Here is a 23,760-nt window from a genome sequence, read left to right on the forward strand (position 1 = left end):
GGTTTCCTTGTGGGTTTGACAGCCTGAGATTCATGGATGCTGCTACTTCTGACTGCCTTTCCTTTATTGACCAGTTAGTGAAACACACGGCAACGTTGGAAAATCATTTTGAGTTCACATAATTCAGCTTTCTTGGCTGTAAAAGATAAATGATGGGAGAGAGATACCCGCTGAAAAGAGGAGATTGGGGCGCCTGGGTGGCTCAGTTGTTAGGCGTCTGCCTTCCGCTCAGGTGGTGATCCCAGGTTCCTGGGATTGAGCCCTGCATCGAGCTCTCTGCTCAAGGGGAAGCCTGCTTCTCCCTCTCCCGCTCCCCCTGTTTGTGTTCCCTCTCTCTCTCTGTCAGATAAAATCTTAGAAAAAAAAGAAAAGAGGAGCTTAGTTTTCCCTATACAGTTAGGAACTGATAGTCTTTTTTTGGTTCTAAATTATCCTTAATCAACATTCAGCTTGGTGCAACTTAATAATAACCCATTTAAAAGAGCCTACTATGTGCTGTCGTCTAAGCCCTCGGTAACTGATGTGCCCATGTGTAAAAGTGTCCTGACTTGCCTCTATGAAGTGTGGGCATGCCACCCCCCCCCCCCCCCACTAAAGCGAGTTGCCTTTGCATATGTTGGTGTCCTTGGTTAATTTCCCATTGCAGGACAACCCAGGATTGTCCATGGCTTGTCAGTATCTCCTCCACTCTTGGGGAAGTGGAGAGAATGAAGAGGAACTCACATTTTCTTCAGTAAAAGCACTGGAGGGCGCCTATTCCAAGTCAGCAAATCAGCCATTCAATATTTGACCCCTACTCCCAGCCCCTTGGACCAGGTTCCTTCCAGTGAAGTCCTAGTCATAGCGCTGGTTAGCACAGGATCCTAGAATTCCCACACAGGCAAGCCACTGCCAGATTGGTCCGTGCCCACCGGTTGGCTTTCCTGAAATTGGGGGTATTTCCTAAGATGTAAATGTGTCTTCTGTTTGGATGGGTTCTTTAGGGCAAGGAAAGAATGGTGGCTCTGGTTGACCCAGAAAGCTCCACTTTGGTTGAGTGGCAGGGGCCTGAGAGATGTTTGGTTTTATTTACTTATTTTTTAAGATTTTATTTAATTCTTCAGAGAGAGAGAGAGAGAGCACAAGCAGGGGGAGAGGCAGAAGCAGACTCCCCTCTGAGCAGGGAGCCCAGCGTGGGGCTGGATCCCAGAGCCCTGCGGTCATGACGGGAGCCAAAGGCAAATGCTTAACCATCTGAGCCACCCACCCGGGTGCCACGACATGCTTGGTATCTTCACCTGTCATTTGTAATTTGGCGTGATTTGGGTGAAGCTTTACTTTTTCGAGACGCATACATTCTTAGAGTAGTGACTCTACACAGAGCCAAGACTTCGTGGGGCGACAGGTTTAGGATTAGCCCATTTGACACAGGGACCTAAGACGATGAGATGAGAAATTTTCGGGGCGGGAAGTCGGTGGTGGCGGGGCAGCCTGCGGGGACCGGGCGGGCCGCACAGCAGGGTCCCGTGGCCGACAGGCGGCGCTATCGCCGCCCGGCCACCCCCCTCAGGGCGCTAGAGAACCCGGCCCGGGAAATGTCCCTTCCTGCCCTTCTGTCCCGGGCCGGGGTCCGCGTCACACCGAGCGGGAACCGCGGCCTCAGGAAAGGGACACTGGGCCCCAAAGTCCGCGGACCGTGGGAGCCGGGGAGGCGCGGGGGCCGCGGGTTGGGGAGTAGGGTCCCGGGCGCTGACCTCTCGCGCCGAGAGGCGGCGCTGATCCCAGGTCCCGCGAGGGCCAGCGGACTTCGGGAGGGGGCGCCCGATCCCGCGGCTCCGGCTCCGCTTCCCGGGAAGTTTCAAGTTTGAAAGTCCTGGCGGAGGGGCCGGGGCTTCCGGAACGGCAGTGGTCGAGAGGAGGGGCGGTGCGGCCGGAGCGGCGCCATGGAGGAGGGGGCGCCGCGGCAGGTGAACGGCGCCGGGAGAGGCCGGGCTGCGGGCGCGGGCCGAGGGGCTCGGGAAGTCTCATGCACGCCGCGGGCGCCCCGAGCTCCGGCCGCGGCCCCGAGACCCGACCCCCAGCCCCTGCCCGGTCCATTCTCAGCCCCGGCCCCGAGCTTCGCTACACCTCGCAGGGCAGAGCTGAGCATGGGGGTGAGTCGTTCAGGTCCCCTGAGAACGTCCCTAAATCACCCCCAAGTGACTCAGAGCCTCCAGTCAGGCCAGCGCATGAGCACGTCCGAATCCGCAGTCAGGGCCACCGGGATGGGCCCCAAAGTTTCCTACAATCGGTTCTTCCCCGTGGGACCGTAAGACCATGGGAATCTGTCTGGAAAGCAAAGGGGGGTCGTGGGGGCACACTGGGCCAGTCCTGGGGGGAGAGGAATGTGTGTGCACGCAGGGGGAAGAGGCCCGGGGAGGGGGCCAATCTCTGCGCACTTGTGGGGGTCCTCCCCAGATCACAAAGGCATGTGGGGATTGGACACGAGAATGGGGGGTTCTGGCCCAACACCTGGGAGGGAACCTTGGGTCCACAGAGGGTTCTAGTCCAAGTGGCGAGGGGGGAGCCCAGGGTGGGGGCGCCCTTAGTGGGGGCTGGTGGACACAGCAGCCAAAGCTGTGTGTTTGTCTGTCAGTGGGCGGGGAGGGGGGAGGTCCACCCAGAGCAAATGGGGTGGGGTCCCAGCTATAGAGCTGAGAGGCGGCCTGTGTCCTTGGCAGGATGCCAGAGCAGTTAGGACCGTGGGGAATGCCAAGGGTAAAGTGTAAAGTGTCCCCCATAAGACTCCTGGAGAACCCCCACCCAGTGTCTTAGGCAGCCTTAAGCACTCCCTCTGCCCCCTCCCACCCCCTTCCTCCGGAGGTCCCTCAGCCTGTTTCAGCCGTGGCTTGTACACATTTTCCTATTTCCTGTGAACCTCCGCCCAACAGCGGCAGCTGGGTGACTCAGGACCCTGGTGGCCGGGCCCCCCGCTCCATGGGATCTTTGTTTGCTCAGGCCTTTGGCTCTGGCCCTCTGGCCTAGGGCCCTCAAAGGATTTCCTGAGTCCCGCCCCTGCCCTCTGACAGCCAGGCCAGCAGGCCAGTGCAGGCCTGGGGTCGGATGGGGGTGTCCCTGAGGCTGGGTTGGCACCCCTAGCACTGGGCGCAAGAGATGGAGACCCAAGAGGTAAGGTGGAGGCCCCAAAGGAGTCCATGGGGAGTGGGGGGCATCGTGGGTCACCCTGGGCTGAGGTCAGCTTTGGCACTGGTTGGTTCAAAATGTTGGCTTCTGAGAAGGAGCCTTTCCTCTTCCTTGCTCCCACCTGGGGTGAAGTGTGAGAAAGCTTCTACTTCCTCCTAGTAGCTGAGCTGGGAATGGACTCCGGAGCTCTCCTCTGCCCCTCTCTGTGCCTCTGCTTTGCTACCTGCTGGAACATTCCTACTCAGACCTCCGGCTGCCCTCTGAGTGTGACATTGGGCGGTTCCCCAGCCTCCTTTCTGGCCCCAGATCTCAGCGGGAATTGTAGCCTTAGGGCAGCCCAACGGGTTGGTGGGCAGAGGGTGGCCTCCCCTTCTTGGTGGTGTGACCTCGGGCAAGTTACTCAGCCCCTCTGTGTCTCAGTTTCCCCATCTGTAAAATGGGGATAACAACTAAACCTACCTCATGGGGTTGTTGTGAGGATTCGCAAATTAATGTCTGCAAATCTCGGAACAGACCCCGACACCATGTACTGTTGTCCCTTGAACAACCCAGGGGTCCGGGGCACTGACCGGCCCCCCGCTCCCCGGGCAGTTGAAAATGCACGTATATCTTTTGACTCCCCCAGAACTTAACTCCTAATAGCCCTACTGGTGACCGGAAGCCTTACCCATAACATCAACAGTTGACTAACACCTGTAACGTGCATCACGTGTACCCTGCACGGTATTCTTACAATAAAGGAAGCTAGAAAAAGAGGAAATGTTATTAAGAAAATCGTAAGGAAGGGAAAATACATTTACAGCTCTGGGCTGTATGTATCGAAAACAATTTGCTTGTAAGTGGACCCATGCGGTTCAAACCTGTGTCGTTCAAGAGTTGACGGTAGGCAGGACGAATTTTTCCCTTTCCCTCCTCTCTCGTAGCAGAGGGTGGGAGCACGGGTAGGGGACACAGCTTTGGGGTTCGCATCTGGCCCGGGGATACTATCTGGAAGGTCGGAGATGCCTCCCAAGATCAGGGGCTCCATCCTGCCTGCCGGATGGCACCAGGCACACCTCCGTTTGGGGGGACCCGCGGCCCTGGTGGCTGGGATGGGAGGGGGCGTTACTGCTCTGCCATTCCACAGCCTGGAGCCGACCAGCGGCCCCCTGAGGCTGAGAAAGAGGTGATCCGCCGGGCCATCCAGAAGGAGCTGAAAATCAAGGAGGGGGTAGAGAACCTGCGGAGGGTAGCCACGGACCGCCGCCACCTGGGCCACGTGCAGCAGCTCCCGCGTTCCTCCAACCGCCGCCTGGAGCAGCTACACGGAGAGCTGAGGGCGCTGCACGCGCGCATCGTGCTGCCGGACCCCGGGCCGGGCCTGGCCGGTGAGTGGGAAGTCGGACCCTCGGGGGCGGGAGGTGCTGCGCCCGCCCAGCTCCTTGACCTCGGCCCTGACCCCTCTCAGAGCCTCCTCAGGGGTCGCTCTGGCTAGGAGGAGTGGTGAGGGGTGGAGAGAGTGAGGCCCCAGGGCAGGGGGCTCTGGGTCTGGGTCAGGGCCTGGGTCAGGGTTTAATGGCCCTGCGCTGGTGCACAGAGCCTGTGGCCCCAGGCCCGCCGCCCCCCGTGGAGCAGCCCAGGGCTCGGCACCTAGAGGCTCTCCAGAGGCAGCTGCAGGTGGAGCTGAAGGTGAAGCAGGGGGCGGAGAACATGACCCGCACGTATGCCACCGGCACACCCAAGGTAAGGCTTCTGGGGTCTGAGGGAAGAGTTGTGGCTCTCAGATTGTTAGGGGAGGGGCTGCCCCAGCCCCTATTCTGAGAGGGAATGGAGCCGGGCCAGTGACCCTCTAAGGGAGACACAGTCTTAGCCATTAGTCTGATGGGGGAGGCATAGCCCTTAAATCTCAGCTCGGTGGGGCAGGCGCAGCTTGACGTCCTAATCTAACAGAGGGGGCCCAACTCGGTCTAATGGGGAAACCCCAGGCCATGTTCCCGGTGTAGGAGGGAAGGCTCAGTCCTGGCCCCGACTCCTAGTGGGGAGCCCGGTCCTGATGTGATGGGGGAAGCTTGAGCCTAGCTCTTGTCTGATGGAGGAGGCTCTGCCCCAGACTGAGGCTAACAAGGGAGGCTTGGCTTCAGCTTTGGTCCGACAGGGGAGGCCCCGGGCTGGCCTTGGATCAGTGGGGCCATATGTCATGACCCTACAGGAGAGGAAACTCTTGGCAGCGGCCCAGCAGATGCTGCGGGACAGCCAGCTGAAGGTGGCCCTGCTGAGGATGAAGATCAGCAGCCTGGAGGCCAGTGGGGCCCCGGAACCAGGTGAGGCTTGGAGAGACGCGGCTGGGCAGGGCCGAGCGGGGCGTGGGCCTGAGGGCTGACCCCCTCCTCCCAGGTCCCGAGCTGCTGGCAGAGGAGCTGAGACACCGGCTACGCGTTGAGGCCGCTGTGGCTGAGGGAGCCAAGAATGTGGTGAAGCTGCTGGGTGGCCGGCGAACGCACGACCGGAAGGCGCTGGCCGAGGTCAGACCGCGGTGCCCTCCCTTCATGACCGCTCCTCTCTGAGTGTCTGCTTGTCCCCACGCCACCCTCTGCCCCGTGGTCGGGCTGTGCGGGGCAGCAGTGAGGAAACCGGACACACTGCCTGGCTTTCGTTGCAGGCAGGTGGCCTGAGCCCCTGGCCCTGGCCGCCGCGTTCATGGGCCTGTCCGCCCTTCCTGTTTCTGCTCCGCAGGCTCAGGCCCAGCTCCAGGAGTCCTCCCAGAAGCTGGACCTCCTGCGGCTGGCCTTGGAACAGCTGCTGGAGGGACTTCCTCCCGCTCATCCTCTGCGTGGCCGAGTGACGCGGGAGCTGCGGACCGCTGTGTCTGGGAAGCCCCAGCCCTCGGGAGTGCTTGTGAAGCCCACCGCTGTGACAGGTAGCCAGGAGTTCCTCCCACATCAGGGCTCCCCTTTTCTTCCAGCGAGGGCCCTGAAACACAGAAGGGGTAGAACTCTGGAGAAAGAGTTTTAATCCAGGTCCCCCACCAGCCACTAGCTGCGTGAGCTTGGGCAACGGACTTCTGCTCTCTGGACCCTTAGGTTTTGTTTTTGTTTTTTTTTTTTTAAGATTTTATTTATTTATTTATTTATTTGACAGAGAGAGAGAGATCACAAGTAGGCAGAGAGGCAGGCAGAGAGAGAGAAACAGGCTCCCCGCTCAGCAGAGAGCCTGATGTGGGGCTCGATCCCAAGACCCTGAGACCATGACCTGAGCCGAAGGCAGAGGCTTTAATCCACTGAGCCACCCAGGTGCCCCTGGACCCTCAGTTTATTCTTCCCTGTCAAATGGGGATGACAGCTCCTACTTCATGGGGTTGCTGTGAAAGTCAGCGAGTTGTGGCGTGGGAAGTGCTAGGCACACTGTTGGCATTGTCCGCACACAATTGGCGAAGCCGTTATTTACGTGAGTAACCATGACAGTGGTTAAAGCACCCATGTTTGGGGAGCTCACAGCTCTGGCGGCAGTGGTACCCAGTCCTGGGCAGTTTGGACTACTAGAAAGTTGTTTTTTATCCCTGAGCTGGATTTGTCTGAATTGTAGTTGAATTCTAATCAACAAATAATCTAAGCATGCTGACTTTGGAAACCCTGAACTTCCTACCCAGGACACAGGGCCAGCCAGAGAGCCCAGTACCTTCCCTGCTCAGAGCTGGTTCAGGGTTAGATAGGCCACATCCCATTGTGAACAGAGCTGAGAAGGGGAAGTACAGGGGCTGCATAGGCTCCCTCATCTGGCTTTGGGAATTCAAGGAATGCTTCCTGGAGGAGGTGATATCTACACTTAGCCTTGAAGGACTTCTGGGAATTGGCCAAGTAGACAAGAGGGCAAGGCAGGGCAGGGCATGGCTTGTTAAAAGGCCTAGAATTCATCTGGGTGCTTGGGGCCACCTTATATACTGTCTCCTGTCTAGTCCCCCTCCACCCCCCGCTTAAGGTGGGCAAGATCTGGGTTCAGCCATCCTGGGGAGACCTGGGTGTGGCAGAGGGAGAATGACACTTCACGGTGTTCCCCGCACTCTCCCCACAGGGACGCTGGAGGTCCGCCTCCTGGGCTGTGTGCAGCTGCTGACAGCTGTGCCTGGACGGTCCCCAGCGGCCTCGGTGGCTGGGAGCCCCTCCCAGGGCTGGCTCCGGGGCAGGGCCAAGCCGCAGCGTGGTGGAGGAGATCTGGCCAGTGAGTAGGGGGCCACAGGGAGCTGGGGACAGCAGACAACCTCCACTCCTTGCCTGCCCTGAGCTCCCTGTCTGGCCCTGCAGGTGAGGTGCTGGCCGTGCTGAAGGTGGACAATCGTGTCGTGGGCCAGACTGGCTGGGGGCCGGTGGCCAAGCAGTCCTGGGACCAGACCTTTATTGTCCCCCTGGAGCGGGTGAGCCATGGGGCAGGCAGGTGTGACCTCAGGCCATGGGGCAGAAGGCCAGCCAAGTAGGGACACATGCCATGCCCCACCCCTCAACCTGGCCTCCCCGATGTAGGCCCGGGAGCTGGAGATCGGGGTGCGCTGGCGGGACTGGCGGCAGCTGTGTGGCGTGGCCTTCCTGCGGCTGGAGGACTTCCTGGACAATGCCTGTCACGAGCTCTCCCTCAGTCTGGTGCCCCAGGGCCTGCTCTTTGCCCAGGTGCCCCCTACCCTGCCCTCTGACCTGACTAGAAGGGCCTTCAAGATGAGGTGACCCATCAGAGTGGAAATTGGGGCCCCGAGGGAGGTGGTCTCCAGGAACTAAGGATTCCCAGCCCCTGTCTGAGGACTGCAGGGGAGTCTAGAGGCCTGCATCTTGGTCCTGACTGCCTAGCCTCACATGCGACCCTGGACAAGTGCCTCTCTTCTCTGGACCTCAGTTTCCCCACGGGTACCAATGCAGATAGTGAATCCCTCTCTCTGGGCCCCTCTGGCTCTTGCATCATTGATGTTGGGGGCTCAGGCTGGGATCCTAGAGATCAGGGAGGTACCCTGGTGGCAGGTGGGGTGGGAGAAGACTGGTCTCCAGCCCTGCCCTCTGCCCCTGCAGGTGACTTTCTGTGACCCTGTCATTGAGAGGAGGCCCCGGCTGCAGAGGCAGAAACGCATTTTCTCCAAACGCCGAGGTGTGGACAGGGAGAGGGGTGTGCATTTAGGGGCAGGGCAGGGGCCGTTGGGGGCCCCGGGCTGAGCCCCCCTTTTGTCCCAGGTCAGGACTTCCTGAGGGCTTCGCAGATGAACCTCAGCATGGCGGCCTGGGGACGCTTGGTCATGAGCCTGCTGCCTCCCTGCAGCTCCCCAAGCACAATCAGCCCCCCCAAATCGTGCCCCGAGACCCCATCCACACCCCGGGCTGACCCTGCCTCGCCCAGGTGAGGAGCCGCCCTACCTTGGGGGCCTGCTTCTCTGCCGCATCCACCTCTCTCCAGGTGCAACTGCTGTCTTTCTGTTCCCGTCACTCCCCCTCCGACCCTCCATCTGTCTGTCTCTGGCATTTGCTGTGCATCTGTCCCCACTGCTCTTCCATCGGCCTGTGCCCCGCCATTGTCTGCTCTCTCCATGTAGTCATTTCCCACCCAAGAAGAGCCCCTTGGGAGAAGAGACAAGGCCCCCGCCCAAGCCCCCACGCCTCTACCTGCCCCGGGAGCCGACCCCCGAGGAGATCCCGGTGAGGGGTTGCTGATGGCCCCAGGGGGCTGCTGGGTTAGGGGTGGCGGGGCTGGAGGGAAAGAGGGTGGGAAGCCCGGCTCTGTTTGAGCCCCTCTGCCCTCACAGCGCACCAAACGTCCCCACATGGAGCCTAGGACACGTCTTGGGCCGCCTCCTCCTGCCTCAGTCACCAGGTACCCACATCGGGCTCACTTTTATATTTCAGACATTTACCTACTCACTTGGGGTGTCCATTCAGACACCATCTGATGCTCCTTGCTGTCAGGTTCTTACTCACTAAAGCCGTATTACTGAGCTCCAGCTGCATTCCAGACTCTAGGAGACTGCTGTGCCTGGAACCCCCTACCCCCACCCCCAGCTGTCCAGTGTCATTGGTGGGGACAGCCCAGGACTGGACATGGAGGGTTTGGAGCAGCTCTTCATGGAGTCCCAGCTCTTGTCCTGTGCCCTCTGTCTTGCAGGAGAGCCCCCCGGCTTCAGGACTTCCGCTGCTTGGCCGTGCTGGGCCGGGGACACTTTGGGAAGGTAGTGGGCCGAGGAGGGGACCGTGGGAGGAGGTGAGCAGGCCCCAGCACCTGAGCTGAGAGGACACTGTGATCCATGGGGCCGTGGGTGAGGGAAGCAAAGGCTGCCCTGTGCTGTCCACCTGGAGCCTGAGCTCTCTCTGGTCCCCAGGTCCTCCTGGTCCAGTTCAAAGGCACGGGGAAATACTACGCCATCAAAGCACTCAAGAAGCAGGAGGTGCTGAGCCGGGATGAGACGGAGAGGTGTGTAGTCCGGCCCGTGGGCGTCTGGCCCTGGAGGGGATCCTGGATGGCCGGCCTGGGCCAGGGGCACCAGAAGGCACTGGCTTCTCTTTCTAGCACCCACAGCAGTTAAGTGGGTGCCCTTGGGCAGGTCCTGCTTTCTCTTGGCCTGATATGTAGAAACCATCATTCTACCACCTGACACTTGGAAGTGCCAGAGGGCCAGGGCTCAGTCAGCAGGGGTCTTCCTTCCCTCCAAACACCCCCTCCCCCCATCACAGCCTGTATTGCGAGAAACGCATCCTGGAGGCCGTGGGCCGCACGGGGCACCCCTTCCTGCTCTCCCTCCTTGCCTGCTTCCAGACCTCCAGCCATGCCTGCTTCGTGACCGAGTTTGCAGCTGGTGGCGACCTCATGATGCAGATCCACGAGGATGTCTTCCCTGAGCCCCAGGCCAGGTGGGTGCCCACCCCTCTTATCTGCCTCTCCCAGCAAGCCTTTCCCGGTCCCCTCTGCCCCGCTCCCTTCACCCTGCTTCCCCCAGGGTGCCCAGCAGCAAAACAGTGTGGAGTCAGGGAAGCCTTGGTTCAAACCCTGGTTGTCGCTCTCGTCAGCTCTCACAGCACCTCTGACCTTGGGCCTCAGTTTATGGAGCTGTGAATGGGGCGCATGAGAACTAGGTCATGGGCTTATTGGGTAGATGAACCCAATGTTTATAAAGTGTGGAGCACTGGAACCTGTGACTAGTAAGGGAATGGCAACTGGAGTTATTTCTGTTTTCTTTTTTTCTTAAAGATTTTATTTATTTGTCAGAGTGAGAGAGAGAGCGCACAAGTAGGGGAAGCAGCAGGCAGAGGGAGAGGGAGAGGCAGGCTCCCTGCTGAGCAGGGAGCCCGATGTGGGGCTCGATCCCAGGACACCCCGAGATCATGACCTGAGCTGAAGGCAGACGCTTAACCGACTGAGCCACCCAGGCGCCCCTGGAGTTATTTCTTGAGAAGCAGAGTGCTGGTTCTGGAGTTTGGGTCTGCCACTAGCTATGTGACCCCAGGGGCATCCGTGATCTGAGTCTCAGATCCTCCTTTGAAAAACAGATGCGATGAGTGTCAGCGGTGCATGGCTGGGAGGATGTGGGAGAGTAAGGCGTGAAGACACGTGGCATCATTCCTGGCACAGTGTCAAAGCCCAGGAAGGGTAGGCTGTCAGCGGGCAGCAACGTTGGGGCCACTGTCTGGAGAAGCACCCACTCTCCCCGCCCCCTCCCCCTGGCATCTGACTCTGGCTGGGACATTCAGGGCTGCCCGGGTTGGGGCCATCCTGGTGTCTCCCTGCCCTGCCCACCACAGTCCTGGGCCTGAACTCCCTCCGCCACCCGCGCCCCCGCCCCATGCCGCTCACAGGTTCTACCTGGCCTGTGCGGTCCTCGGGCTGCAGTTGTTACATGAGAAGAAGATCATTCACAGGTAACTTGCCTCAGGGGTGCTGGGAGCGGGGCTGAAGGAGCAGCCACTGCCCTCCTCCTGCGATGCTCCAGGGCCCCTCTGATCTGCCCCCTTACCCTCAGGGACCTGAAGTTGGATAACCTTCTGCTGGATGCCCAGGGTTTCCTGAAGATCGCAGACTTCGGGCTGTGTAAGGAAGGTGGGTCCCTGCTGCCCAGGATTCCCTGTCCTCCAGCGCTGCTCCCCAGCCCAGGCCAGCATGGTTGTAGCCCCCCATCCCCACCCCAGCCCTCATTCCAGGGACCAGCTGGACACATCGCTTTTTGCTTCCCAGCCTGAGAGGCTCTTGAAGAGCCCCAGCCTGCCCTCAGCCAGAGGGAGAGGGCACCAGGTTCTCCTTTTCCTTCGTGACCTTGGCATATGAACTTGACTGAGGCTCTGCTTTCTCCTGTCAGATGGCGTAAAAACTGCTCCCCCTTCTAGGGTATGGGGCAGGGCTTGGCATGGGTCTCGGTACCTGGGGTCACGAGGGTTGGCTGTTGATTCTCGCCCCCACTGAGGCTGTGTGGATGAGACATGCTGGGCTGGCACCAGTGCAGATGCTGGTTTGCAGGGATCGGCTTTGGGGACCGGACGAGCACGTTCTGTGGCACCCCAGAGTTCCTGGCCCCGGAGGTGCTGACCCAGGAGGCCTACACACGGGCTGTGGACTGGTGGGGGTTGGGTGTGCTGCTCTATGAGATGCTGGTGGGTGAGGTGAGCACTGGACCTGGGCTGCCGGGGCTGCTAGGTGGGGGCGGGGGTGTGCTTAGGCACCCTGGTGACCCCCCCTTTCCCCCTAGTGCCCATTCCCCGGAGACACGGAAGAGGAGGTGTTTGACTGCATTGTCAATGCGGATGCCCCATATCCCCGCTTTCTGTCAGTGCAAGGTCTCGAGCTCATTCAGAAGGTGATCACCACAGGGGACTGGGCAGGGCTGGGCTGGACAGTGGCCATGGCTCATGGCTGCCCCGTCACCACCCATTCTCTTGGGGGCCCCGCGGCCCAGCTCACTTGGGGAATGTGGGCAGGTGGGCAGTGCCTGGGGCCAAGTGGCCTCTGTGAGCCCCTGTCTTCTGGCCCAGCTCCTGCAGAAGTGCCCGGAGCAGCGCCTGGGGGCAGGTGAGCAGGATGCGGAGGAGATCAAAACCCAGCCCTTCTTCAGGGTGAGTGGTGCCAGGTGCCGGGTGCCTGGCCCAGGGGGAGGCATGGCGTGGCCGCGTGGGCCGATGTTCATCGTCTCAGGCAACTCTCCCCTTGCCCCCCAGACCACCGACTGGCAGGCCCTACTCGCCCGCTCCGTCCGACCCCCGTTCCTGCCCACACTCTGTGGCCCTACAGACCTGCGCTACTTCGAGGGCGAGTTCACGGGGCTGCCGCCAGCCCTGACCCCGCCTGACCCCCACTGCCCCCTGACCGCCCGCCAGCAGGCCGCCTTCCGAGACTTCGACTTTGTGTCTGAGAGATTCCTGGGGCCCTGAGGGCCTCTCGGGTGCGTCCGCCCTGTCTCCCCAGCTGCGTGCCCTGCCCTGGAGGCCTGGGCCTCCCTGGGTTATTTGTGGGTCTTGGGCCTTGAAGTGGCAGTTGTGGGGGGGCTCTCCGCCGCCACCACCTCCCTCTGCCCAGGAGACCTGGACCAGAAAGGGCAGCACAGCAAAGAGCAGTTGGTTTTTTTAATACTTGACTTGCTTTATAGATTATTAAACTTATAAAACTGTGCACTGGAGGCATCCTGGCGTGGGGGGGCGGGGTGGAGGTCTCCAAAGCCCAGGTCTCTGGTACCTGAGCTCCCCCACCTGTCCTCTGCCTCCCATTCTTCCTTTACTGCCCACTGACACAGGGTTCTGTCGTTCAGCTCTGCTCTGAGGCCTTGGAGGAGCGGGCAGGAGCAAAGGACCTCAGGGCCCTCTGAGGGCCGACCCCAGCAGGCTGCATCTCCTCTGGTTTTTAGGCACAAGATGGTGGCCTTGCCTCCAGTGACCCTAAACAGCCTGGCTTCTGCCTTCCCCCTCCTCATCCTCTCCCTCGGCCCAGAGGGTCTCCCAGGACCCTGAGGGCCATCCGCAGAAGAAGTGGGCCAGGTTGCGGGTCAGGCCACGGTCGAAGGGGTTGCTGGGGCGCTGGCGGAGATAGGCAATGCGGTGCGAGGAGATGAACTCCCAGGTGGTGGTGTTGCTGGCCACCAGGTAGAGGTGCGAGGCGAGAAGCAGGCTGGCCACCAAGGAGAAGAGGGAGAGCAGGAGGAAGGTGGCAAACAGCAGCCCGCTGGAGTGCAGCCATAGCCCCCAAGGCTGGAAGAAATGGAGGCCAGACCTGCACGGCAGGAGACAGATGGGGAGTAAGGCTGGGGGAGGGCAGGGGTACCCCAGGGAGCCCCGGTGGGCAGGCTGCTTGGGAGGAGGTCCGAGGGCACGGAGAGGGAGTCCAGCTCTCCCCCCACCTTGCGGACGGATGCTGCGGCCCTCCCCCCGTAGCCAGGGCAGTAGTGGAACCCACCAGGCCAGGTAGAGGCTCCACAGAAGCACCACCAGCTGCAGCGCCAAGTAGGCCACGAAGAGCGGGTGGTTGCGCTCCCCCACGCAGTTCTCCATCCAGGGGCAGTGGTGGTCATAGCGGCGCACGCAGCGCCGGCACTCGCGGCAGTGCCGGGCCCGCAGGGGCTGCTGTGGGCAGGGAGGGAGGCAGGCTCAAGGCCAGTTCCCCTCTGGGCCCAAGACGGAGGGGAGTGATGAGGTCAGGAGGCTGGGGCCTCCATCAGGGAGGCCTTCCTGGAGTGGGGAGGCCAAGGCACAGGGGGCAGGAGGTCAGGGAGTCTCTACCTTGCCCCCACGCCCTCCCGTGGAGGTCCCGGTCACCCACCAGCACCAGGCAGTATCTGCAGCGCCGAAGGGGGATGGCTTGAGGAACCATGGCCGTCTGCTCCTCCTTCACCTCCTCCTGAAAGTGGGAGAGGGGTATAAGAGCGGGTCCCCTTGGGAGGCAGATGGTACCAGTGGACATTTCCCTTGGGGACTAGCTTAGCTCCGGGTCTGCGCAGTTGGGGGCCCATCCCCTGTGTCTTGGAGGGGGTTTGAAGGGGCAGAATGCTCTGGTCTGAGTGAAGCGAAGCTGCGTGACCTCTACCAGTTGTTTTCCCTCGCTGGGCCTTGGCGATTTCCTCTTTGTAGGATGGGGTTCTAGGCTGCTAAGAGGATTCACTGAGGCACCCCCAGCAGAGCGCTCTGCACAGATCCTGGCATGAGACCGTTACGGAGGCCTCGCGTGTCCTGTTGTGGGGAGAGAGGGTTCAGGCCCCCAGGGGCCCCTGGGTTACCTGGGGCTGGGGCTGGACATTCACATATCCCGGGTCCATGAGCGACACAGCCAGGTAGAGCAGCAGGGAACCCAGCACGAGGAGCAGGAAGGTAAGGGGCAGGAGCAGCTCCCCCTGCTCTTCCCACTGCCGCAGAGCTGAAGAGGCCAGAGGAGGAGAGTGAGGCTGAGGCCTGAGCTGAACAGGAGAAGGCTGTGTGTTGGGGGGTGTAGTTGAAGGTGGGGAGTCTGTCCCTGGCTGAACAAAAGCCTGGAGATGGGGTTTAATGAGCGGTCAAGTCTGCAAGTGTTGCCACTGCATAGGGTACAGGAGGGAGAAGTTTGGGCCCGGGAGCGGGGGCGGGAAGGCAGTTCATCTGCCTTTTATCTGGAAGGTGAAGGGTAGGTAGTAGGGAGCCATGGAGGCTTATAGGGTCAGAACTGTTTCTGAAAACCCTCCTGCTGGAGAAAAGATGGATGGGGGAGCAGGAGGAAGCCTGGGGGCAGAGATCTTATCCAGGAGGGAGAGGAGGGTAGCCAGACAAGGGCACTGGCAGGAAGAGTGCAGACGGGGATGGACAGATAAGGGGGAAGGGGGTGAAGGGGCCAGACTTGACTAGATGTGTGGGAGAGGGAGGAGGGGTCCCTGCCTTTGGCTCCATTATGGGAGACCAGGCAGGTCTGATATGCCCATGAGATAAAGACAGAGGAGGGGCTGGCCAGGGACGATCCAATTCATGGGGGTGAATGAGGATTTTTTGGGGAGCAGGGGTGAGGAGTGAGGCGCATGGGACAGTTAGGTGACAGTGTATGGACAGCTCAGGGGTCCCTTGGTTGTGAAAAGGAGCAGAGAAGGAAAGATGGGTTGGGGGGCTCCTTTTTGATGGGGAGACGGAGCACGTTTTTAGGCTTAAGGGTGAGGACCGTGGAGGAGGCTTGAGAAAGTCTTGGGAGGAAAGTGACAACAGCCCCAGTCCAGGGGCTGAGGCTGGAGCAAGGAAGGGGGAGTGGGGCTACCCTAGCTGGCAGGGAGGGAGGGTGAGAACTTGGGTTGGAAGCAGCCTGGCAGGTAGAGGGGAAGGATGTTAGCCGGCTTAGGGACCACAGGGCAAGAAGTGAGGGCGGCGAAGTGAGGGGCGGGCCACCCCCCTCGGTGTCTTCTTGCCCCAGAGCGTGGGGAGCCCGGACCTGGGCAGCTAGTGGCCACGGAAATGGGTGGGGTGCCAGTCCTTGATCTACTTGATCCTCGGAATCTTACGGAGGGACGGTTGGGAGTCAGTTCCTGGGAAGGACCGGGTGGGTCCCGGGATCAGGGGAGATGGGGGCTCAGGTCGGACGTCAGATCTGGAGGGGACCGGATGGGTCCTGGGATGCACAGGGCATCTGGCAGGGATCAGGAAGATGCTGGGATTAATTAGGGATCAACTGGGTATTAGGCAGAAGGCAGGTGGCTCTTGGAATGATAGATGGGGAAGAGGCTCAGGAGCTAGCGGAAATGGGGTGAATCCCAGGATTTCTGGGGCTTCAGCAGGAGACCCAGTGAGACCCAAACGTCTGGGGAACCACGCGGGATTGGGTGGGTCCGGGGTCGCGCGGGGTCCGGCTCACCGGTATCGTGCAGGAAGAGCACCAGCGTGATCCCCCAGGTCAGCACAGTGTGCCCGGTCCGCACCAGGACCCCTGGGCTGAGGAGCGCCCACGGCGCCATCTCCTCTGCCCGGGGCCCCACCCGGAAGAAGCGCCCGGAGGGGCGGGCCTTCGAGGGCCCCCGCGGCCACCCGGGGATTGGTGGATCTTGGAGATAGGCGGGGCCTTATTGGGCCGGGGAGGCTGTCTATTGGATAGCAGCTGCGGCCGCGTAGGCCCTCGAGCCAACAGGTGCCTGAAGAGGCTGAGGGCAGGGCCGGCGCGCGCGCAGCTGGTAACTCCCCCAGCCCCAGCCCCACCAGCCAGGTAACTTTCGAAAGCCGAGGAGCAGGCGCGAGTCTCGACCCCGCCCCCTTGGGCTCCCACCCAGCCCTCCCCAACCCCACGACCTCGCGCATGCGTACAGTTCTCCGGGCGCTTCCATGTTCAAGGTGTTCGGTGTGACTCCAGGTTGTGGACATGTACTGGTTTCTAGGGTGTGATGCCTGAGGTCTCTAGGGGGGCAGGACTCGCCCTCGGATGCTCCGTGGTGACACCCTTACCTCCTCGCTATTCATTTTTAGATACTGCGAACAGGATGAGAGCAAAGTGGTCGTCCCGGGTGCAGATCCTGGGTACGAGGGGCTCAAGTGAAGTCAGAGTGGGAAATACCAGCACTGCCCCTTCCTATCTGTGTGAGCTCGGGCAAGTTACTGAACCACTCTGAGCTCTGTTTTCTGTCTATATAGTGAAGACCGACGATACCATCCCCCTGACAGGGTGGTTGGGAGGATTAAATAATGCAAGGACAGTGTCTAGTACGGGACTGTCATCTCCCCCGCTGTAAGCCAATACCTCACCTTGCCCGAAGGACTTGCCCAACCCGAGGCTTCGGGATATTCTAAAATGAAACCTCATCATCATTCACTGTTCACACTCCTTTAACTGTGTCCCCAGGGCACTCCCCATTCAGCTCTGCCTTTCCACCCACACTTGCCACTGATACCAACATCCACCTTCTTTCTCCAACAGATTGGCCCTATCGGCTCTTCCAGGACACTCTTCTGGCATCTGTTGTTTTGTCAGCTCAGCATCCCCTTTTCTGTTGGGGAACTGACTCTTCCCCATCCCGTGTGGCTCTGGAGGAACTCTGTCCCTCACTCTACCAGGTGGCAGGAGACAAGATGTGGTCATGTGACTCTACAGGGCCAAACCTGGGTCTCTATATCAATGTCTCCGGTGATTGGTCCTAGGTGCTGGACATGTGACTCAGCAGAGCCAATCAGAACAGTCTATAAGAGTACCCTATAAATGCTGAGAGAGAAAGGGGCGTTCCCTCGGATCTCAAGCATAAGGACTAGGATGTAGGAGCAACTGGCAGCTGTCTTTACACTACAAGGAGGGAGACTGTGCCAGGAGAGTATGAAGCCAACTTATAGAGTCACAGAGATAAGCAGCACTGAAAGAGGGAGTGAGAGAGTCTTAGCAATGTTGTCTCGGCCCCTAGATCCAGGTATTCCTAGAGCTGATATTAATCTCTAGGTTCCCTTAATGAATTTCCTCCCACCTTTGACCAGCCTGGGTGGGTATTTGAGTTGAGTGACTGTCACTTGCAACTCAATCTTGGTTACTGCAATGGGTGGCTTAGTGTGCTGAATGGAAACAGATCACGCCAAAGCTTCCATGAGTCATGCCCTGTGCTGGTGTGAAAGATAGACAAAGTCAAACACTAGTTAAAGCGGTAAGGACAGATTTTCATCAGTAACATGCTACTGCAGTGTAAATTGAATGCAACTCTCATTTGCACAGAGGTGACTGGGTGTTTTAAAGGAACCAGGAGGGAGTGGAAAGCGAGAACAGCGGTGGCTTGTACAGACGCAGGGAAGTGAAAAATTATAAAGGGTTGGTCAGTGTAAATGCTGAGGAGGTCAGCTGTGTATGTGAGCGGGCAATAGCTAAAGGGTGCCTGTCCTCCCACAGGGACTAGGAGATGGAGGCCTGATCCTCCCTGAGCACTGCTCTTTGAAGGAATAGCTTTCAGGTCTCCTGAGTTGTAGAAGACGCAAATACATTTCAAAGGGAGAGAGGAAGGATTCCCAACTGTAAGCCCTTTTTAGCAAATCCTCGAAGACAGGGTGGTGTGTGGTGGTGGTGGTGATCGTGGGGGCCTGGGTCAGGCAGTGGCTAAAACAAACAGTAGGTTGTTTGGGCAGCTTGGAGGCAGGCCCTTTAAGGGCATCTGGGTCATTCTAGGGCTGCGGCCTTGAGCTGTGAGAAACTACCTTAGTGGTTTAGTGTTTTAAGGGAGGGGAGGGAGAAGGACAAAATCACTTGTGGTGAGAGCCCGTAGCAGGGCTCTTCGAGGCCCAGGTTGAGGTATAGTTGAGAACAGGGCTCAGGGGAGCCTGACTAGAGTTTGGTCAAGGAACGGGTCTTTGTCTCTGGGCACTGGCCACACACGTGCCTGGCATGTGGGGTGGGGGTGGGGGGGATGATCCCCTTCAATTGGCCACCAGCATCTAGACTGTTCTTTGGGGAACAGCTCTCCTCAATTGGGTGCAACCTTGCTGGTGCCTCAGGAGCACGGAGGGCACTGTCAGCAGTTCCGCCAGGTCAAAGCCGGATGCCCAGCTGCTTCTCCAGGTCCTCCTGCTTGTGCCCTTGTTCCTTCGCTCTGCTGTGGCTTTCAGGGCCGGCTTCGTGGCTCTCCCTGTAAGGCCCCTGTATCAGGCCCCTCTGTCTGCGGTGCTCTTTCTGTGACTGTCACAGCCAGGCCGGGCAGGCCCCCTCCCTTTTTAAAAGATTTATTCATTTATTTTAGAGGAGGGAGGGGCAGAGGGAGAGGGGGAGAGAGAGAATCCCCATCAAGTGGGGGGATCCCACTTGATGGCGATCACGTCGATCAAGTCGATCCCACGACTCTTGAGATCATAACCGGAGCTGAAATCAAGAGTCGGACACTTAACTGACTGAGCCCCCCAGGCACCCCGCGGCAACCTTGTCTTTGGCTGGATTCAGCTCACACGTCTCCTCTCGTAAGAAGCCTCTGTGCCTGCTTGCGGACACCATGTTGTCTCTTACCTCCACGCTGAAGGTGCTCTTTTCCTCGATGAAGCGTGGCTGCCCAGCTAACCTGTCTCCCCGGGGCCCTCCCTCCCACTCCTGCCAGCGCACGGGAGGCGCCCTCTCTGTGCTCCCTGCTCGCTGCACACGGGGTCGTAATCTCACACAGAACATCGTCTCTACCATCAGACTGGACCACCCTGGGCAGAGGGCCTGCTGCCAGCTGTGTCCGGGCATGGGGTGTGGAGAGAATGGGAGGCGGCACAGACTTCAGGCCAATCCGCCACCTGTGTCCAGGCTGCAGTTCACTGGCCCTCCAGGCTGGGCACACAAATTGGCCCGAGGGACCCTCCCTGCTGCAGGTCCCCTCATTCAAGGCCCAGTGCCCAAACTGCTTCCAGCCCCTCTCCTGACCCCATCCCTTCTGCAAAAAAAGACACCTTATTCTTTCCACTTTGCACAAAAATGTATTTCTGTGACATCCCAAAGTACAGACATTTACCCAGGCCCCAGGTGGTAAAGCAACGCGATGTGAACTCTGCCCGGGGTCTGGGCAGGGAAGGGAGGGGCAGGTGTGGCTTGTCCGCCACATTCAGGAAGCGCAGGGCAGCCACCCCCTTCCCGGGGCTGGCAGGGACAGACTCTGGGGGGAGAAGGCCTGGTGCCTCTCCCCTGGGCTGCTCATCCAGCCTGTTCTGCCTCGAGGCAGAAATGCTAGGAGAATCCAAAAACAGGCCCAGGGAAGGAGGAAGGAAAAAAGGTCATCCCCTGGGGGATGCCTGCAGAGTTGGCCCTGCTCCCCCAGAGCCTTGTTCTGGAAAGGCCTCCTCGCCGCCGCCTGTCTCCAGAGAGCAATGCAGAGTTACATCAAGGGAGGACCACAAGATATTTCAAGATACATTTGCAGCTCACACTTCTCTGAAACACAGCACAGAGGTTCCCAAGGTAAAGCCTGGGGGCAGGGAGGAGGGGCTCAGAAGGGCCACGTGGGGCCACTGCAGGCTGTGCCCAGTGCTGGTCTGGAAGCAGCTACCTGTTGGCTGCGGGTCCGGCTGGAGTGGGGACCTCCTGCCTCACCGAGAGGCATGTGGGGTCCTCCGGGCAGCGGGGCAGGTGTGTGTGTGTGTGTGTGGTCAGGGGTAAAAGAGGCCGGCTCAGTTCTGCTGGTGGGGTGCCTGGGCACCATGGGTGCTGTGGGCAGGGGAAGGGCTGGGGAGTGAGGAGCAAGCCCCAGGCTCCAGTGGTGCTGGCTCCCAGGGCTGGGGCAGGGACTGAATATGTTTGGCAGAAGGGGCAGTGGAATCTGCCTGAGTTCTGACCAGCCCTGGGCTGGGGCCTTCAGTAGCCTGGGACCCGGTGGGAGACCAGCAGGCAGCCTCTATAGCAGCGTGGCCCCAGGCAGGTCTGGCCAGAGAACTGGCAGGGGGCCAACAGGAGCCCCGCTCCTGAGGGTCCCCGGGGGCTGGGGCCGCCTGAGCACTCACTTCCTTGCCCCGGATGGCCGACGGCTGGGAGCACCAAGGCATTCGGGAGACCCAATGGGGCTAGTTTTCCTCCCAAACTCCATCAGCTACACCCAGGAGCCCAGATGGGGTTCTCAGGCTTTGGCGGCTGCGTTAGGGTGCGGGAGTGGGCTTTCAGAAGCTGCTGCCTCTCCTAATGGGAAGCGAGGCCAGGGTCTGAGGTCACTGGGAAAGGACCAGACTCTCACGACGTTTGAGGCATTGAGTCTTAGGGGGTGGGAGTGAGTGGCAGCGATGAAGGCTTGGAGTTGGGGCTTGAGAGCGGCCGAGGAAGCTGCGGGGACTCAAGGAGTGTTCTTTTGTTTTTGTACAGAAATCATACACACAAAACTTCACACTTCCTAACCAAAAAAAATAATATATATATATATATATATATATAATATATATATATCTCACTAATGTTAAGGAAAAGCATCGGTTGTGCAAAAGTCCCCATGTCCCTTCATCCAGCAGGAGGCTACCCGGAGGCGGTCCGCCCGCTGGGCTGCTTGAGAGCTTCCTCCTGGCCTTGTGGTCCAGAGCAGTGGCGGCCGTGGGGGCGGAGGCCTCTATCTGGATGTGTCCATGTTCTCCTCTTTAAAGTTACTGCAGTGCCCAATCACCTTGCTGGAGACCACGGGAGAGAGCATCAAAGGGCGGCCTTGGGTCAGGTGAGGTTGGCTCCTCCCGGCAGGGGAGGCCACTGGATTTGGCAGCCAGTGTCAGCAGTGACGCTGATGTGAGCGAGGAGGTGTGTTGGGGGGTGGGGGGGGCGGGGGGGCTGGCACGTGCGGAGTGCCCAGGAAATGGCACCTGTGCACACCAATACGATCAGCCCCCTGGGCCCCCTCCTTCCTCCCTAGGCCCCTCCCCTTCCCTACCTCTCAGCCCCAGGGCCTCTGTGGTTAGGGGCTCCCCTGAATTGGCTTGCACCTGACCTTCCCAACTCTCTCTGCTCCTTTCTTGAGCACCACCTGCCTTCTTCACTTTCTCCCTGCCTACTGGGGCGGCATACTCGTGGTCCCCAAATTGCCTGCATGCCAGATTCCCCCAGAGAGCCTGAGCCCACGGCAGTCTGCGTGGGGCCAGGGCAGCCGTGCCAGCACGAGGGCCCCTCACACTCTCCAGCAGCCAGGGCCAGTGCTGCGGTCTCAGGAACTGCCACTGGTGCTCAGAGCCCCGGTCTCGTGCCCCCTCTGGACTGACCCTTGAGAACCGCCAGCCCACTGCAGTCAGGTGTCACCTGGGACCTCAGATGGCCTTCCTGTTCAACACTATGCCTTTGGGTTGGTAGGGAGCAGGGGGTGGTACTCACTGCAGCCTCCATGTGCTAAAGAGGAGCCTACTGCCTCTTAGGAAATAAGGGGTGCCCAGAGTGGGACAGGAGTGGGATAGGCGGAGTGACTTCTCAGCTCCCTCTTAGTGTCACTCACACCTGCTTCACCCAGGCTGGCTGGCTCAGATACGCATCTCAGGTCTTACAGAGATGTTCAAAGGGACTGTGGTAGACATTCAAAGAGACTGGCGGCTCTACCATGTGCATGGCCTTCACACCTTCATTTGTGCAAACCTATTTGCACTCGCCGGCCAGTTCTCTCAAATATTCTTTACCACGTGGTGTCCTCTCTTGTTGGAAGGTCTTTGGCCAAAAATGATGAATTCTGACCTGACTTGCTAAGGGCCAGGGAGGAGAGGATGGAATTTGTTGGGAGTAAGAGATGAAGCTTACAGAGGAGGGCAGTGATGCTCTGTGCAGGCTGGACAATCTAGTTTCTGGCCACACTTTGGCCAAAATGACACTCAGGGAGGGGCCTGACACCGTCCCCCCGCTCCCCCACACCGAGGCTGCAAGCAGAAACACTGCCCATCTCTTACCGGGCCATTTCCTTTGTCTCCTGCCGGGCGGTGGCCATCTTGATCATGTCCCTCAGCAGGGGCAGCCCCCCTTCTTTGATCAGCAGGGGGCAGTATTTGTCGGCTGTGGGGAGGGGCAGACAGCAGATCAGCTCAGACTTCCAGCAGCCTGTGGCCCAGAACCCACCCTTGTTGTGAGGGCCACCCTCCCTGAGGGGTGGGGGGAGTAGGGACGCAGGCCCGGGGGCAGGCGCTGCTGCACCCGGGAGCCAGCCGCCCCGGGGAGCAAGAGGTGAGTCCTTGGAGAAGGCTACTTTGGGCCGCGGCCATGATTCTCTCCACAGCTCACCCCATGGGAAATAACACCCAAACCAGTGGCTTCTTTTCTCAGAGATTTTATAGAAATAAAGATTCCTAAGCCCAGCCCTTGGGTATTCTGAGTCAACAGACCCAGGAACCTGTATTTATTTGTATTTTTAACAGTAAACTACCAGCTAACGCTGGTGGCCAGCCAGGCTGGAAACAGCATTCCTTCCTATGATTGGGTGGTTCACAGTCCATGGCAAGTAAAGAATATTCTAGCGCTTAGGATCCTAGGGCTTTAGGCTCCATGGAGAACATGGGCACTTGAGTGGAGCCTCTCCACCCCCTACCCCCGCCCCCTCCAAGCAGCTCTGTGTAGTCAGAGTCACCTTTATGCTCTGCGTTTTACAGATGAAAGAACCAAGGTTCAGAGGGAGGAAACAATTCATCCAAAGTCACTCTGGAAGTTTGTCCGAGGGAGTCCCAGCTCAGGGCTCTTCCCTCTGGGCTATACTGCCTCTCCAAGGTCAGGGGCTACACTTTAGTAAGACCAACCTCAAGTAGTAATGAAAAAGGCTGAGCCTTATCCAAGAGCTGGTATGGGCCAAGCACTGTTCCAAGCATTTTTCATGCCTTACTTCACAGCAATCCTATTTTTATCCCATTTTAAAGAAGAAACAATTGAGGCACAGATAGGTTGAGAAACCTGCCCCAAATAACACAGCCACAGCAAGTGGGAGAGCCGGGGCTCAAAGCCAGATGTCTGCCCCCAGAGCCCGCACTCCGATCCACTCTGCTAGTTAACAGCACTGAGCTAGTTAACAGGATCCAGGCACTGGCCTGGGCACTTCGTGCTGGTTCTCTTTTCACATCAATCTTATGAGGTAGGCATTATCGCTGTCCCCATTCTACAGGGGAGGAAACTGAGGCCCAGAGAGGTTAAATAACCTGCATGAGGTCACATAACCAGTAAGAAAGAGATCGAGGGTCAAACCTCGTCTGTCATCAAGGTCTCCTCCCCGCAAAGCCACCCAGCAGATGGGCCACTCTCTGAGGAATTAAGTTAGAATTGTTTTAAAGT

General features: G+C 59.3%; 3 protein-coding genes across 8 annotated transcripts in view; 1 reads left to right on the forward strand and 2 right to left on the reverse strand.

Moving 5' to 3' along the window:
• Positions 1 to 1,596: 1,596 nt before the first annotated feature.
• On the forward strand, positions 1,597 to 12,758 carry PKN3 (protein kinase N3). 3 transcript variants are annotated; one of them, XM_047700532.1, is made up of 22 exons: positions 1,597 to 2,132; positions 4,289 to 4,529; positions 4,739 to 4,884; positions 5,351 to 5,462; positions 5,536 to 5,663; positions 5,875 to 6,058; positions 7,210 to 7,356; positions 7,440 to 7,549; positions 7,656 to 7,799; positions 8,190 to 8,265; positions 8,349 to 8,511; positions 8,705 to 8,807; positions 8,915 to 8,982; positions 9,271 to 9,334; positions 9,485 to 9,576; positions 9,837 to 10,013; positions 10,902 to 11,018; positions 11,120 to 11,196; positions 11,611 to 11,753; positions 11,840 to 11,947; positions 12,069 to 12,203; positions 12,306 to 12,758. In XM_047700532.1, exons 1-22 carry the CDS (start codon positions 1,923 to 1,925, stop codon positions 12,516 to 12,518), a joined length of 2,958 nt encoding a protein of 985 aa, XP_047556488.1. In that variant the 5' UTR covers positions 1,597 to 1,922; the 3' UTR covers positions 12,519 to 12,758. The 3 variants fall into 3 exon arrangements, with proteins under 3 accessions (XP_047556488.1, XP_047556489.1, XP_047556490.1); XM_047700533.1 differs by having other exon boundaries at positions 1,606 to 2,132; positions 10,956 to 11,018; positions 12,123 to 12,203; XM_047700534.1 differs by lacking the exon at positions 1,597 to 2,132 and adding an exon at positions 2,166 to 3,147.
• Positions 12,697 to 16,094, reverse strand: ZDHHC12 (zinc finger DHHC-type palmitoyltransferase 12). Of its 2 annotated transcripts, none has more exons than XM_047700535.1 (5): positions 15,937 to 16,094; positions 14,351 to 14,487; positions 13,897 to 13,974; positions 13,534 to 13,700; positions 12,697 to 13,350 (listed from the first exon to the last, which is right to left on the reverse strand). In XM_047700535.1, the coding sequence occupies exons 1-5, from the start codon at positions 16,034 to 16,036 to the stop codon at positions 13,020 to 13,022; spliced, it is 813 nt and encodes a 270-aa protein (XP_047556491.1). In that variant the 5' UTR covers positions 16,037 to 16,094; the 3' UTR covers positions 12,697 to 13,019. The 2 variants fall into 2 exon arrangements, with proteins under 2 accessions (XP_047556491.1, XP_047556492.1); XM_047700536.1 differs by having other exon boundaries at positions 13,127 to 13,328.
• A 3,370-nt stretch (positions 16,095 to 19,464) lies between these two features.
• ZER1 (zyg-11 related cell cycle regulator) overlaps positions 19,465 to 23,760 on the reverse strand; it is a 30,361-nt gene continuing 26,065 nt past the window's right edge. For all 3 annotated transcript variants that reach the window (XM_047698658.1, XM_047698656.1, XM_047698657.1), the window contains exons 15-16: positions 22,398 to 22,500; positions 19,465 to 21,149 (exon numbers count right to left, since the gene is read on the reverse strand). In XM_047698658.1, the coding sequence (XP_047554614.1) occupies positions 21,092 to 21,149; positions 22,398 to 22,500 (161 nt within the window). In that variant the 3' untranslated portion in view covers positions 19,465 to 21,091. The remainder of the gene's footprint in view (positions 21,150 to 22,397; positions 22,501 to 23,760) is intronic.

The sequence above is a fragment of the Lutra lutra genome, chromosome 13 (genome assembly GCF_902655055.1).
Source record: "Lutra lutra chromosome 13, mLutLut1.2, whole genome shotgun sequence".
Classification (NCBI taxonomy): domain Eukaryota; kingdom Metazoa; phylum Chordata; class Mammalia; order Carnivora; family Mustelidae; genus Lutra; species Lutra lutra.